Here is a 13101-nt window from a genome sequence, read left to right on the forward strand (position 1 = left end):
AAATGTTTCAAAATAAAACCTTGACACTGCTGGCCCCAGCACATGGGCTCCCAGCTTGGCTCAGTAGTGGCTTCCTGCCCTATGGTATTGACCACCTCCAGGCAGATGACCAACACCACTGGCTACTGAGGCCCCTCCCTACTGAGGAGGGAGGTGGGCCCTCACTGCATCTCTGGGCAGCCTCCAGGGACCACCAAGTCAGCCAGGTCCCCTCACCGAACCCAAGTGCTGACCCGGCCAGTGGCTTCTCTAGCAGGAGGGGTCAATGGTGCCTCACTAAAGCTGAGGAGTGGATGCCCTTCAGGAACCCTGCCCAGTGGGTGGGCTGGGGTCAATTCTCTCTGACCCTCCCAGGCCAGGAGTGCTTGGACACCAGGCCAAATGGCACAAAGTCCCGCCTTGCCTTCCCCCTCTCCTCACCTCTTCTTCACTCCTACTTCCCTGGTGGCAATCCATCATCACGTTAGACTCTGAGCAACTCTCTTGCATTCTTACCATCAGACAAAAACAGCTCACCAAGAGGGTGACTCAGAACTCAGGAATGGAGAAAGTGGCAGGTAAGGGGAATCTATTTAAATATAGAATTAAGACAAAAGAAGGTCTCAATTATGGTCACAGAATATAAATGTTACACACAAACATGCTGTAAAAATAAGAGCAAAATGGAGAGCTGGCAAGGAAAACATGCTGAGTAACCCATTCTCCTAAGAGGGAGTTGATAGATACCAATTATATTTGGAAAATGTTGCTTTAAAACATAAGGCTTCCAAACTCCATATTTAAAAAAAAAAAAAATGTCCATTTCCTTGTGCCCAGTGGCAGTTTTCAAAGAATAAGGACCACATGAGGTGAAGCAACTGGCGGCCCCACCTCCAGGGCCCTGACTTCCGGTTGAAGGAAAGGAACTGTTTTCTTTAGCTCCTTCTCGAGCAGAGGCAGCACCCAGGGCCTGGGAGGGACTCAGGTTCCCCAGCATCTTCCTCAGCTCCCAAACCATCCAGAAGGAACACGATGGGAGTACTACATATTTCTGTTGAGGTCACCACCCCCAGACTACAGGCCTACTTCTTCCTCAGCAGATCCCTGGGCCACCATGAGGGCAGGGCCCTGTGCGGGGTTTGTTAGTCCCATGTGGCTGCCTAGAAGGTGAGCCTTCTAAAGGTCCAGGGGAACAGGCTCTAGAAGGAGAGTCGGAGAGGGGCTGGATCTGCTTCCCAGAGGGTCAGGGCTACAGGTCCCATCACCCACTTTCAGACCGAGGCAGCAGGAAGGGGAACCTCAGAGATCCCACCTAGTGTCTGGGCCAGGGGCTGGTTTTCTAGGCTGAGGGTACCCAGGTGTGTGTGGCCTTGGGGGACAGAGGTTCCTGAGAGCCCGCCTGGATCTGAGAGATGGTTTAGGCCGGGCAGCTCTGGGAAGGGGCCAGGTGAGGGCTGGTGGGTGGGGAGGGCCCCAGGGGTGGTGGGTTGGAGGTAGGCCTCAAAGGATCCAGAATCCTAGAATTTTTACAATCCCATGTTGAGATCTAGCATACAGCTTCTTTTATTCTGTTTTGAATTTTTTTTCCTGCTTACAAAAGTAACCTATGCTTGAGATGAAATAAAATTACACAATGTTGAGAGCAATTACACAGTGTTGGAACTGAACCTCAAGCAGAAGTCACAGTCAAGTCCATTGACTCATCAAGGTTACGCCTGCAGTTGTTAAGGTTATGGGGCTTCACTGGGCCCTGCAGTGGATTCCTCCCCGCCTGCTGTGGGTCTAGGGGCAGGCCGCCCTGCCAACTGCTCATCTTCTTTTCCATCTGGAAAAAAAAGGGGTGGGTCAGGCTGGTGTTAGAGGAAAAGGGAGGGATTGTAGACCCAGGGCCTGGAGCTCTCAGCCCACCATTGACCAACTTAGAGAAGTAATTACTGACTCTGGAGCCGTGCTCCCAAAGACCGGTAGCCCAGGAATACAGAGACTGCTAAAGTAATTTCCAGGAAACTTTGGGCCAAACATGGGCTAAGTGCTAGAAAGCTGTTGCTCTCCCCACTGCCTGGCCTGGAATGGGGTGAGAGGTGGCAAAGTTGTGGACCAGGTATAGCAGTAAAGATGTGATGGCAGGTTAAAGGGGCTGTTGGCTGCTCAAGATCACCTGCCTTGGGGAGCCTGTGGGGCTGAGAGGCAGCCCTTGCTCTGCTCTCCATTTGAGGAAGTGTGGCCTTATTCTAATCCTCACAATGATGTGTGGGGGTTGGAGCCCAGCTGGCCCCAGAATCTGGGCAGATCCCTAAGCAGAGGTCACCGACAAGGTGGAAGGGATCCTAAAGATGGACCAATCCACTGAATTCAGTGGGAAGAATAGGCTCTGAGCCAGATGTACCCCCTTCATCCTCTGTAATGAGCAACTGGTGTCTTTAGGGTGCTAACTTGGCCCCTCTGAGCCCAACTACCCAAGAAGTCAAGGGACAGCACCTCCGTCCCTTGGGCCAGCAGGAGGAAGTGGGTAAATATGTGGATGCACCTGAATCGGAACTGGCTGGTGGAAGAGCTCATAGGCTAAGCTGCAGAGGGGCCTCTAGGATCCCTGAATATGTTTCCCATCCAGCAGAATATGGAGGCTGACATGTTCCTAAGGTCCCCTGTAAGCTCCAGGCCTGGAGTTGACCCCAACTCAGAATCCCTGGGGTCTCAACCTGAGGGAAGCAGTGGTAGTGCCCCATGACTTCAGGGCACTTGGCACTAAATTTCCATCAATGAGGTACCCTTTACCCTGACACTCTGCACTGCCCAGCTACTTGAGGAAACCAGGTTTTGGGTTCCCTTTCTCCGGACTGGCTGCCAGGCCAGGTGCCCTAGCTGACTCTGAAGGGGCCACCCATTCATAGGCAGCACACACTGTGGCTTTCATTGGCTCTGTCTTCTCAGGGCACGTGAGACCCCACTTTCAGTTGGGAAGAAACCCCAGCTCATCTCCATTTCAGTTGCTAGGCATCCCTCAGGATTCCACATTTCACTTGGGGGGGGGCTGCTTGGGGCCTCACATAGACTCTGGCACAGAAACATGCACACATGGACCCCTAGACACATATATACGCAAACGCATAAGAACAGACACAGACAGAAACAGGACCAGGGACGTGAACACACAAGGTCCCACAGACAGATACACCCTCCCAGGCAAGTACACATGTAGACAGACAGAATCTTAGACAGATACACACACGCAGAGGCTATAGACACACAGAGATTTACACTGAGATGTAACGTGGACAGAGAGAACACACGCAGACATGTTCACAACACAGGCACACTCTTGAGAGCCAGCCTAGCCTGTCTGTTCCCTCGGCTGCACAGGTTACTAGGGGACTTCTGGCCTTGGGGAAGTCTTGCTCACAGTCTTGCTCTCTGGAATTGAGGTCTCACCTGTGTCCAGCTTGCTACGTTTCTGCTCAGGCTCCTGGGGGGCCGCCTCAATGGCCCGCTGGGCCTCAGGATGGATCTTGAGAAGGGCCTTGGCAAGGGTGGCAGAGCCAGGCACCCCCAGGGACATGATGCAGTGCACTCCTTTGCGCTTGGCCCCAGCCACTTTGGCGCTGTCTTTGGAGGCTGTCAGCAGGACCAGTTTGGAGAATTTCCTGGGCTTCCTGGGGGCTGCGGGAACGACATCTGTTCCCAGCTTGGGGGACTCAGAGGATGGCTCCTGGCCAGCTGTCACGCTCTCGTCCTCCTGCTTGCTGGGCTCAGATAGGGGCATTCTGGGGCCAATGGCGTGTTCCCAAGGTGTTCAGGCCCCAGCAGATGGATTTCTCCTCTTTCTCCCTGGCAAGAAACCTGGTAGTCCAGGGGCTCTGTCCTAAGAGAGGAGGCAAAACCCTGTCAGTGGAGGGGGCCTGGGGCTCAGGAGAACTGATATGGGGTACATGCAGGTTGGGCAGACAGGGCACCAGGCTGGGCAAGGACCTGAAAGGAACTGAAGAACCCAGGCCTGTGCTTCTCTTCCAATTCCTCTCTTGGTAGCCTTGGGCACGTTACCTCCCTCATCCAAACCTCACTTTCCCTGAATGTAAAATGCGCTGAATACAGGGCTCCCAGGGGGCTGTAAGGAATCGAAAACTGAGTTGCTACTAATATGGGCCCGTGGGTGCTGAGCATGGGCTGAAGTGTTTCATGAGTTTTCCCGGTTAATCTTCCAGCCCCATGTTATGAAAGTTCTTCATTCTTATTGACTCAGTTTATAGGTGAGGATGCTGTGTTGGTTACGCTGGGGCAACCAACATAGCCATGAAGCAGTGGAGCTGGGATCCAGTCCAGGTGGATCCAGAGCCCATCCCCACATGATACCTGGTGTACCTGACCCAGGATAACAGTCACTGGTGCTCCTGAGCACCAAGCATCCAAGACAGGCACTGGGGACATGAGCTGAGGTCTGACCCTCCCAGAATGCCTGGTGCCCTTCACCCTGACATTCTGCAGACCATGGAGGGAAAACCTGGTCCTGGGAAGCCAGACTCTCTAGACTCACGACGAGATCTGGTCCCACCCCAGGCAGGAGTCCCAGGGTCACCCAGCACTTAGGAGGTGCCAGGGCCCCATGAGGGCAGAGACCTTGTGTCTGAACAAGTGCTGGCACTGCCTCAGCTGGGTGGGGACGGGGTTGTGGAGGTATCTGGAGAATTCATGGTCGCTGAGGGCTCTTTGGCTTCCAGGCTAGAGAAGAAGAAAGGACAAATTATGGGGGCCAGGCTGGCCTGGACATCATGGCCCTGGGACATCAGTGTGGGGTAGCCATTTTTATTTTGGGGACGACTAGGTGGTGCGCAGATGGCAAGTCTTCCCAGTTTATAGTGTTAGCCAGAAAAAAAGACTGCAGCCTGGGGAGACATCTTGCCCACCGTGTCCAAAACCCAGGCAGCAGCAAGGCCCACAGACACCTTCTCGTACCCCTGAAGCATCAACTGCTTTGCAGTTCTGTTTCCTTCTCCGTGTATCCTCACATTGTCCTCCCTGTGTGTCTGTCGTAATATTTTATAAGGACTCTGGTTAGACTGAATCGAGGCCAATGCATATGACACGATTTAACCTTAATCACCAATTTAAAGACCGTATTTCCAATACGGTCACATTCTGAGATCCTGAGGGTTAGGACTTCAACACATGAATGGCAGGTGGCACACGTCAGCCCACAACAGCATAGAACATGGCCAGTGCCCGATAAATTATAGCTTGTGGTACCTCTATATCTTGATCCCAAACTTCCACGCGTGTTCAAACTGCGAACATGCTCCCGGGGGCGGGAGCACGCAAGGCCTGCCCGTGAGACCAGTACTTGCCCAGTAAGGAGCCCTCACGCCAGCTGGATCTTAGCACAAATGCCACCGCAGCTCTGAAAGCTCTGCTTGTCATCCAGGGGAACCAGAATATATTTATGTGGATTTTTTTTTTTCTTGAGCTCATTATCCAAATTAAAAAAAAAAAATGCTTGTAGATACCACTTCCATTCAAGAGCTATCAGTCTGAAAACATATCCCTGCACAATAAAAACAGGTCCTCTACACTTCATCTCCCCAGATTTAGTTTTCTAACCAAAGAAAGTGATGAGATAGAGCATACTGAGGTAATTTTAAAATTTTGAATTACTTAATTAAAAGAAGTCACATAGAAGAAATCAAACTATAATAGTAAATCTGCACAATCCCACCATCCTATCACAAACTGTTTTCATTTCTGCAGTTTTCTACACACGTTTTTCATAGCTACACGTAAATAATTGTATTACCTGTCTTTGTTCCATTTATTAGGGTAGAAACCACCACCTAGAGACTAGATGTAAAGACCCTTATAAAATGCCAGAGTACAATTTAATTCACCCCTGTAACTGTGGAAAATTCAATTTAAATCCTAAGCAACAGTATTCTTTAAGGCCACAAGATGGAGGTGTTGCTCCTTAAAATAAACCATTTTTCCAGGAGGACACAAGAGGTGGAGAAAGGGTATAAGAAGGCTTTAGAGTAATTATATTTGGTTTACAAAAAAAGTATTGTTAGAAAGTCTAGTTAACACATTTAGCAAAGATAATCTTTTCTAGGCTGAAGTACTTTACATTTTCCCAAAAGACTAAGCTTGTCTTTTCTTCTATTTATTCTCCATTTGTCATGTATTTACTAACTTTTTTTGGCCTGTTCTTAACTTAAAAAGCAGGCGCTTTCCAGTCTGTTTTCAAAGAATTATATAAAAATGCACTAAAGCCAACTAGAAAGTAACTTATCAAAATGTTAGCAGTGGTGGGAAAGAGGAACTTAATTTTTTACTAATTTTCTATTATTTCCCCCAAATAGTAATATGCATGAACTAATTTCACAATGAGAAAAGATTCAACATTTAAAAAATAAGATACAATTATGCAGATGGTAATTTTTTATTAGTCCATTACTCAGAAAAAAAAAGGTTCCCATTCTTATGTAAAATATCATACAAGAAAATAAAGATTAACATAAACAACCAGAATAAAAAAATGAATAAAATTAACTATATTAAAATACTGGTTTCAAATTTATAGACACAGTGGAAGTCGACAGAGAAAAGGAGTGATCCAGAGACCTCTTGTGTGAAGAAAGAGAGACAGATAGACAGACAGACAGACAGGCAGAGAGAGGGAGAGAGAGGGAGAGGAAAATGGAGGGAGGGAGGGAGGGAGAGAGAGAGAAACAGGCAGGCTGACTGAGTCAGAACACCCTGCCCCTCTGGCCCCCATGTCCATGTCCAGCATTAAAGTGACCTTCCCAGAGCCATGTCATTGGTCTTCAAGCTAGGATCTGAGACAGGACCTAAAATCCTGCGGCATCAGTCCATACCTCCAGGATTGTAACCCAACAATCTCCCTTCCAAGTGTCACCATCATCTCTGTTCTGCCTCTGGGGAGACCTGAGACCTGGGGACTTAAGTAAGTAGCCCAGGACAGCAGAGGTAGTGGGAGCCAAAACTTGAACCTAGGCCTGGCTGGTCCAGAACCAATGCTCCCTTCCTCTGCCCTGAGCAGGTGAGGCTTAAAGTGAGAAACTCCACTTACAGAGGAAACTGAGCTGCAGCCAGGACTTCAGAGTAAGTCCTCAGGATTTTAACCCAAAGAATAAAATATATATCCGTAAGTCCACACTGATACAAATAATCAAATGAATAAATAAATGGGAAAGAAAGGACAAATCATTCTTAAGAAGAATTCCAAACAGTAATCACTTCCCCTTTCAGGAGGTGAAGATTAAGTCCACCCCTTGATGTGGGAAAAAGAATAGACTTTTCAACAAATGTTAAATGCTGGGACAAGTAGATCTCCAATACAAAAGAATGAAGATGGACCCTCCTCCTCACATCATATACAAAAATTAACTCTAAATGGATTATAGACTTAATTGTAAGAACTAGTTATAAAGTTCTTTTAAAAGATAAGAGTAAATCTTCGTGACCTTGGATTAGGCAAAGCTTTCTTCGATATGACAATAAAAGTACAGGAAATTAAAGAAAGATAAATTGAAAAAAATTTAAAACTTTTGTGAGTCAAAAAACACAATCAAGAAAGTTAAAAGACAACCCATAGAATGGGAGAAAATTTTTGCAAGTCATCTATTGATAAGGGACTTGTATCTGGGATTTGTACAGAATTCCAACTCGGTAGTAAAAGGATAAATAACCCAATCTAAAAAATGGGCAAAGGCCTTTCTCCAAAGAAGATGTACAAATGGCTAGTGAGCACACGAAATGTTCAACATCATTACTCACAAGGAAAATGAAGAACAAAACCACAATGAGATACTACTTTACACCCCTAGGATGCACATAATAAAAGAAATAAACAAACAAAAGTGGATGATAACAATTGTTGGTGAGGATGAGGAAAAACTAGAACACTTATCCATTGCTGGTGGGGATGTAAATAGTGCAGCCACTTTGGAAAACGGTCTGGGGTCTGGCAGTTCTTCAAAAGTTTAAACAGAGTTATCATATAATCCAGCAATTCCACCCTTAGGTATATGACCAAGAGAAAAGGAAACGTATGTCCATGTAAAAACTTGTGCATGAATGTTCATAGCAGCATTAATTACAGTTGCCAATAAGTGGAAACAGCCCAGATATCCATCAATGGATGAATGAATAAATAATGGAATATCTACACAATGGAATATCAGTTGGTAATCAAAAAATCCATGCTACGACATGGATGAACCTTGAAAAGATTATGTAAAGTGAAGAAAGCAATTCACAGAAGACTACATAGCATACAATTCTATTTATATGAAATTACCTGGAGTCAAGAAAAGCTATAGAATAGAAAAATCCATAAAGACATTAAACAGATTTGTAGTTGTATAGGGCTGGGGGTGGAAGGGATGGGGAAGAGGAGAAAGGAGTGATTGTTGATGGATATGGGTTTTCTGGGGTGACGAAAAGGTTTTATTTATTTACTTACTTACTTACTTATTTTTACGCCTACAGCACCTGGTATTCCTAGGTGGTCTCCCATCCAAGTACTAACCAGGCCCAAGCCTGTTTAGCTTCCAAGATCAGACAAGATTGGGCATATTCAGGGTGGCATGGCCATAGACTGAAAATGTTTTAAAACTGATTGTGGTGATAGTTGCATAAGTATGTGAATATATGAAAAGCCATTGATTTGTATAATGTGAGTGAATTTCAGGTATGTGAATTTACTCAATAAAACTGTTATAGTAAGAAAAAGGCAAATTAAGTCTACAACCAGTGATTCAACTTCAGCATACCTGGGATTCTTGTTAAAAACACACTGTCCCACACTATTCCACCCCTAGGCTTCTTAGAAGGTCAGGTGAGGGATCCCCAAATCTACATTTTTTTCCTAGTATCCCATGTGATTCTGATAATTTGAGAAACTGTGACCATGTCTTAGGCCCTCTACTCGATAAGTTTGTAATTTCTAGTTCATAGGTTAAATGTTCTTCACTCACTCCATGAACAGGAACAGGTCCTGGATCAATCTCTTTTCTGGATTCATCCTTAGCCTTCTAGCAATTTATTTTTTAGGTGTAAAGGGAAGAGTTAAAAGGCAGCTACTTTAAGCCAAATGTATATATTTTAAAAATTAAATTTTCACTCAATAAAAGTTCATTAAATGAACAGAATCTTTAAAAGTGAAGCAGAAATGAATTAAAAAGTTCACAAGACTTAACAGTTACCTTCGATCAGCTTACACCCTCCTTCTAACTCTGCAGTCTGGTGGTTTGATATTGCTATGGCCTCCAGTCACCCACTTATCTCAACCAGCTGTCATAACATTGCACAAAAGAGACTCAGAATGTAAAGATGGCTCACTGTAAGCCCCAAATCACACAATGTTAAGAACCGGCAGGAGCCTCTCAGACATCATCAGGTCTTTGAGAATAATGCAACCCCCTACCCCGCCCCACCCCACCCCCACGTTCCCCATGTACAGGTCCTAATCCCTGGAACCTGTGAATAGGTTACCTTACACCGCAAAGGGGAACTAAGGTTGCAGATGGAACAAAGTTACTAGATTAGTTTGGATTATCCAGGTGGGGCCAATCACAATCACGAGGGTCCTAAAAAGCAGAAGAGGGAGGCAGAAAAGAAAGAAAGATGTACTGATGGAAACAGGGTCAGAGAGATGCGATGCTGCTTACTGTAAAGATGGAGGTGGGGGGCCATGAGTCAAGGAATGCTGGAGGCCTCTAAAAGCTGGAAGACAGAGAGATTGCCTCTCCTAAAGCCCCCAGGAAGAAATATATTCAGTCCCTGCCCACACTTTGATTTTAACCTAGTGAGACCTATATTAGTGTCTGACCTCCAAAATTGTAAGATTGTTACAAATCTGTGTTGTTTTCAGTCCAGAGCTCTGCCTGGTGGCTGATGATGGGATCAGCAGAATTACCTTCATACTTATGAAAGAGAAATACCATCAACCTTCACCAACACCTGCGTCCTCAGCCCTGAGGGCAAACCCTGTACCCTATCTGGGTCCATTTGACCTGTGTAATGGGAATGGTGAATTTAGCAGGAGTTCTTAATAGCAGGTAGGTGAAGGGTAAAGTGGGTGATTTTAAAAGGTCACAGTGATACTGACAGCTGTCCCCACCCGCCAAAATCACTGTCCTATACGGTCAATGGAGGGCTATGATTAGCTCGCTAGTGAGATGTTAGGCCCACTTAGCTGTGCAGGTAGGTACACATCCTTACAGGGAGACTGTCAAAGCAACGGTGATCCAATGCTACTCTAAACTATGCATGGAAGAGCTTCTCCGAAGTGGGAATTTCATGCAATGGCACCTCGTTTCCCCTAATCACCATGGCTCATAATCTTAGTTACTTTTATTCTTCCTTACCTACTGCAATTTGTCATCAGACCTGTCTATGCTGCGCACAAATGGACACAGCTTCCCCGTCCCTATCCTCTCCCGTCATTACCATCGCTTCCTGACCAAGCCTCTCAGCCTCCCTCACCCCAGTATCTCACACTTCTCACCCAGCAATTCCCGCGAGGATCTCTAGATCCACAAGGGTGGGATGGGGCTGGGGATAGGTGTAAGGAAGGAGGCAGTACTGGGTGGGGTCAAGGAAAGGCAGGCCAGTGAGGGGATCCCTGATTCGGGGTGTCTTTCAGGGCTCAGTCCTGGGGTCTGATGGATTGGGGAAAGGAGGGGCGAAGATAAAGGAGGCGAATCTCTGATGAAGGACAAGGAGGCGGCCTGAGAGCCAGGGACGCAGAGCCGGAGAGAACCCCCAGCATCAGCAGCCCTTGGAACCCTTGGGAAAGCCCAGCCGGGGGGTGCGTCCACGCCATGGAACCTGGGACCCTCCCCGACCCGCTGGGGCCCGTCCTCACCGGGCACCAGCCGGGCGGCGACGGCAGCGGGGCCCTCCCTCTCCGGCGACCGAGGCGCGAAAGGTCCCTCGGCTTCTTTGCCTGGGGCCCCCGCCTCAGTTCCGGCCGTCACCTCAAGCTAGGGTCACGGAGCAAGCATGCGCAGTAGTGCCGCGAACGCCCATTCCTTGGGAATACTCCTTTCTCCAGGTCTTCCGCGCGCAGCCCGACCAATCGGCGCGCGGGGGCGGGGCGTCCGCGATTCTGAGGCCCGGAGTCCGTTCCCCCGCCGGGCTCTCGCAGCACAAGCGGGCGGGTTTTACTGCGGCCCCTGGGCCTCCCGCAGGGTCTGACCCCGACTCCTCGCGGAGGAAACCGAGGCATTTGTTTAAAGGTCTCGTTGGCCCGCAGTCTGTTCCCTGAGCGAGCGGAAGATCTCGCTTTCCACTCATTGAAGCCATTGGTCCAGCATTTTGACTGCGCAGTATCTTCACCATCGGCCCCGCCCTCGCCGTAGGTCCAGCCGTCGTCCATTAGTTCAGCCGTTGCCCGTCGATCCGGTCCGTATTTACAGAGCACCGCTACGGGACCCTTTTTATTCTCCGACCATTCTGTGCGGTGGTCAGGGAGCTGCGAGGCCTTGGCGCAGCTTTCCTGGACACTTGGGAGGTCGCGGCCGGAATGACCCCAGCATTATCTGAGCTGACGCCCGCGTCGCCCCTCAGGGGCCCCTCCGCTCACCATTCCTCCCCAGCCTGCAGGACTCCTTCATCCACATGCCCCCCTTTGCCCCGCTGAGCCCCGGGTCTTCTGGGTGCGCGTCCTTGGCGTTTGCAGAGTAAAGACACTGCTCTTCTGTAGGAGCACCATGTTCTCCTGACACCCCACCCCTCCTCCTCCGTCTGGTCTCTCTAAAGCTGCTGCTGGAAGAGTCCCCTGGCTCCCGACAGGTGCAGGTCCAACTCCTATGGGGCCCACCTATCTGGACCTCCGGCATTTCCCACGTTTTCCTCTGTATCCTCTGTGTCCTTAAGTTCTCACACGTCCTCTCACATTTTCCTCCTCATGTTCATATATCAACAGGGCTCGCACACACTTCCAGAAAGGCTCCCTGCTTCCTCCCGGCCCTTTCTCAGCTTATGTTCCTTACTACCCTAGATTCAGCTTCCATGTCCTCGATTGTCCCTGAGTATTTTCTCCTAAGGTCATGTCATTTCCCGGACATTCTCCAGTGTCTTTCAAAGGCCTTCATGAATGTATTTGCCATTATATCTATTCATCATCCACTGAGTACAGGTTGTTTCTAATTTTATTACGTTGTAAATATCTTTGTACTTATATTTCTGACATCTCTGTTCTCTTTTAAAAAAATTACTAAAAGTTTAAAGAAGGCGAATATTTTAAAGGCTTTTAAAACATGTTACCAAAAGAAATGCATGAGCTTGGGTTCAGATGCCTGGGCTCAAATCCCAGCTCTGGCATTTGCTAGCTGTATGACAAGCAATTACTTCCCCTCTCTTTTTTCATCTGGTAAATTAGGATAATAATAGCCCCCACCTACCAGAATCATTGTGAAAATTCAGAGTATTATCATGTGGATTTTGGGTTTTAACGTTATATTCCTCCATCCAGCAGTTCTCAAACTTTTTGGCCTCAGAACCCTTTACACTCTAAATTATTAAGCAGTTCAGGAGCTTTTGGTTCTGCGGGTTACATCTATCAGTATTTACCATTTTATAAATTTGAGAATTTAAAATAGCAATAATAAATTCACTGTATAACTATATCTTCAAACCAAAAAGTGAGTGAGGAGAGTGGCAGTGTTCTATATTTTTGAAAATCTCATTAATATGTGGTTTATGACAGCTGTATTCTCATATATGCCTCTGCCTTTGCTCCAATGCAATATGTTGTTTTGGTTGAAGTGTGTGAAGAAAATCCAGCCCCACATAGATAAGTAATTGGAAAAGAAGTATTTTAATATCCTTTAATTGTGAATATTCTTCTTTTATACTACACCAACACTCAACTAGTGGTACTTGCAATGTGAAGTTTGAAATGACATCAGTGCTCTTTTTATATTCTATTTCATTACAATCCATTGGTTTATTTGGACTTCGAAAGGATCTTGTACCCACATGTACTTTTGTAACATCATGTGTTGGTCTTCTGGAAAATATTGGTTCATTGACTTAAGCAGATCTTGAAAATGTTGATCCATTTTATTATACAATATAAAAATATAACATATTAGAATTGTTCCATCACAA

General features: G+C 47.1%; 1 protein-coding gene and 1 pseudogene across 4 annotated transcripts; both read right to left on the reverse strand.

The window, feature by feature from the left end:
• Positions 1 to 606: 606 nt before the first annotated feature.
• Positions 607 to 10986, reverse strand: FLYWCH2 (FLYWCH family member 2). Of its 4 annotated transcripts, none has more exons than XM_016122290.2 (4): positions 10853 to 10979; positions 4591 to 4692; positions 3409 to 3838; positions 607 to 1804 (listed from the first exon to the last, which is right to left on the reverse strand). In XM_016122290.2, the coding sequence occupies exons 3-4, from the start codon at positions 3737 to 3739 to the stop codon at positions 1710 to 1712; spliced, it is 426 nt and encodes a 141-aa protein (XP_015977776.1). In that variant the 5' UTR covers positions 3740 to 3838; positions 4591 to 4692; positions 10853 to 10979; the 3' UTR covers positions 607 to 1709. The 4 variants fall into 4 exon arrangements, with proteins under 4 accessions (XP_015977776.1, XP_015977774.1, XP_015977773.1 ...); XM_016122288.2 differs by lacking the exon at positions 10853 to 10979 and adding an exon at positions 9189 to 9392; XM_016122287.2 differs by lacking the exon at positions 4591 to 4692 and having other exon boundaries at positions 10853 to 10986.
• Positions 8464 to 8582, reverse strand: LOC118606996 (annotated as a pseudogene).
• Positions 10987 to 13101: the final 2115 nt, after the last annotated feature.

Source organism: Rousettus aegyptiacus, unplaced genomic scaffold (assembly GCF_014176215.1).
Source record: "Rousettus aegyptiacus isolate mRouAeg1 unplaced genomic scaffold, mRouAeg1.p scaffold_m13_p_8, whole genome shotgun sequence".
Lineage (NCBI taxonomy): Eukaryota > Metazoa > Chordata > Mammalia > Chiroptera > Pteropodidae > Rousettus > Rousettus aegyptiacus.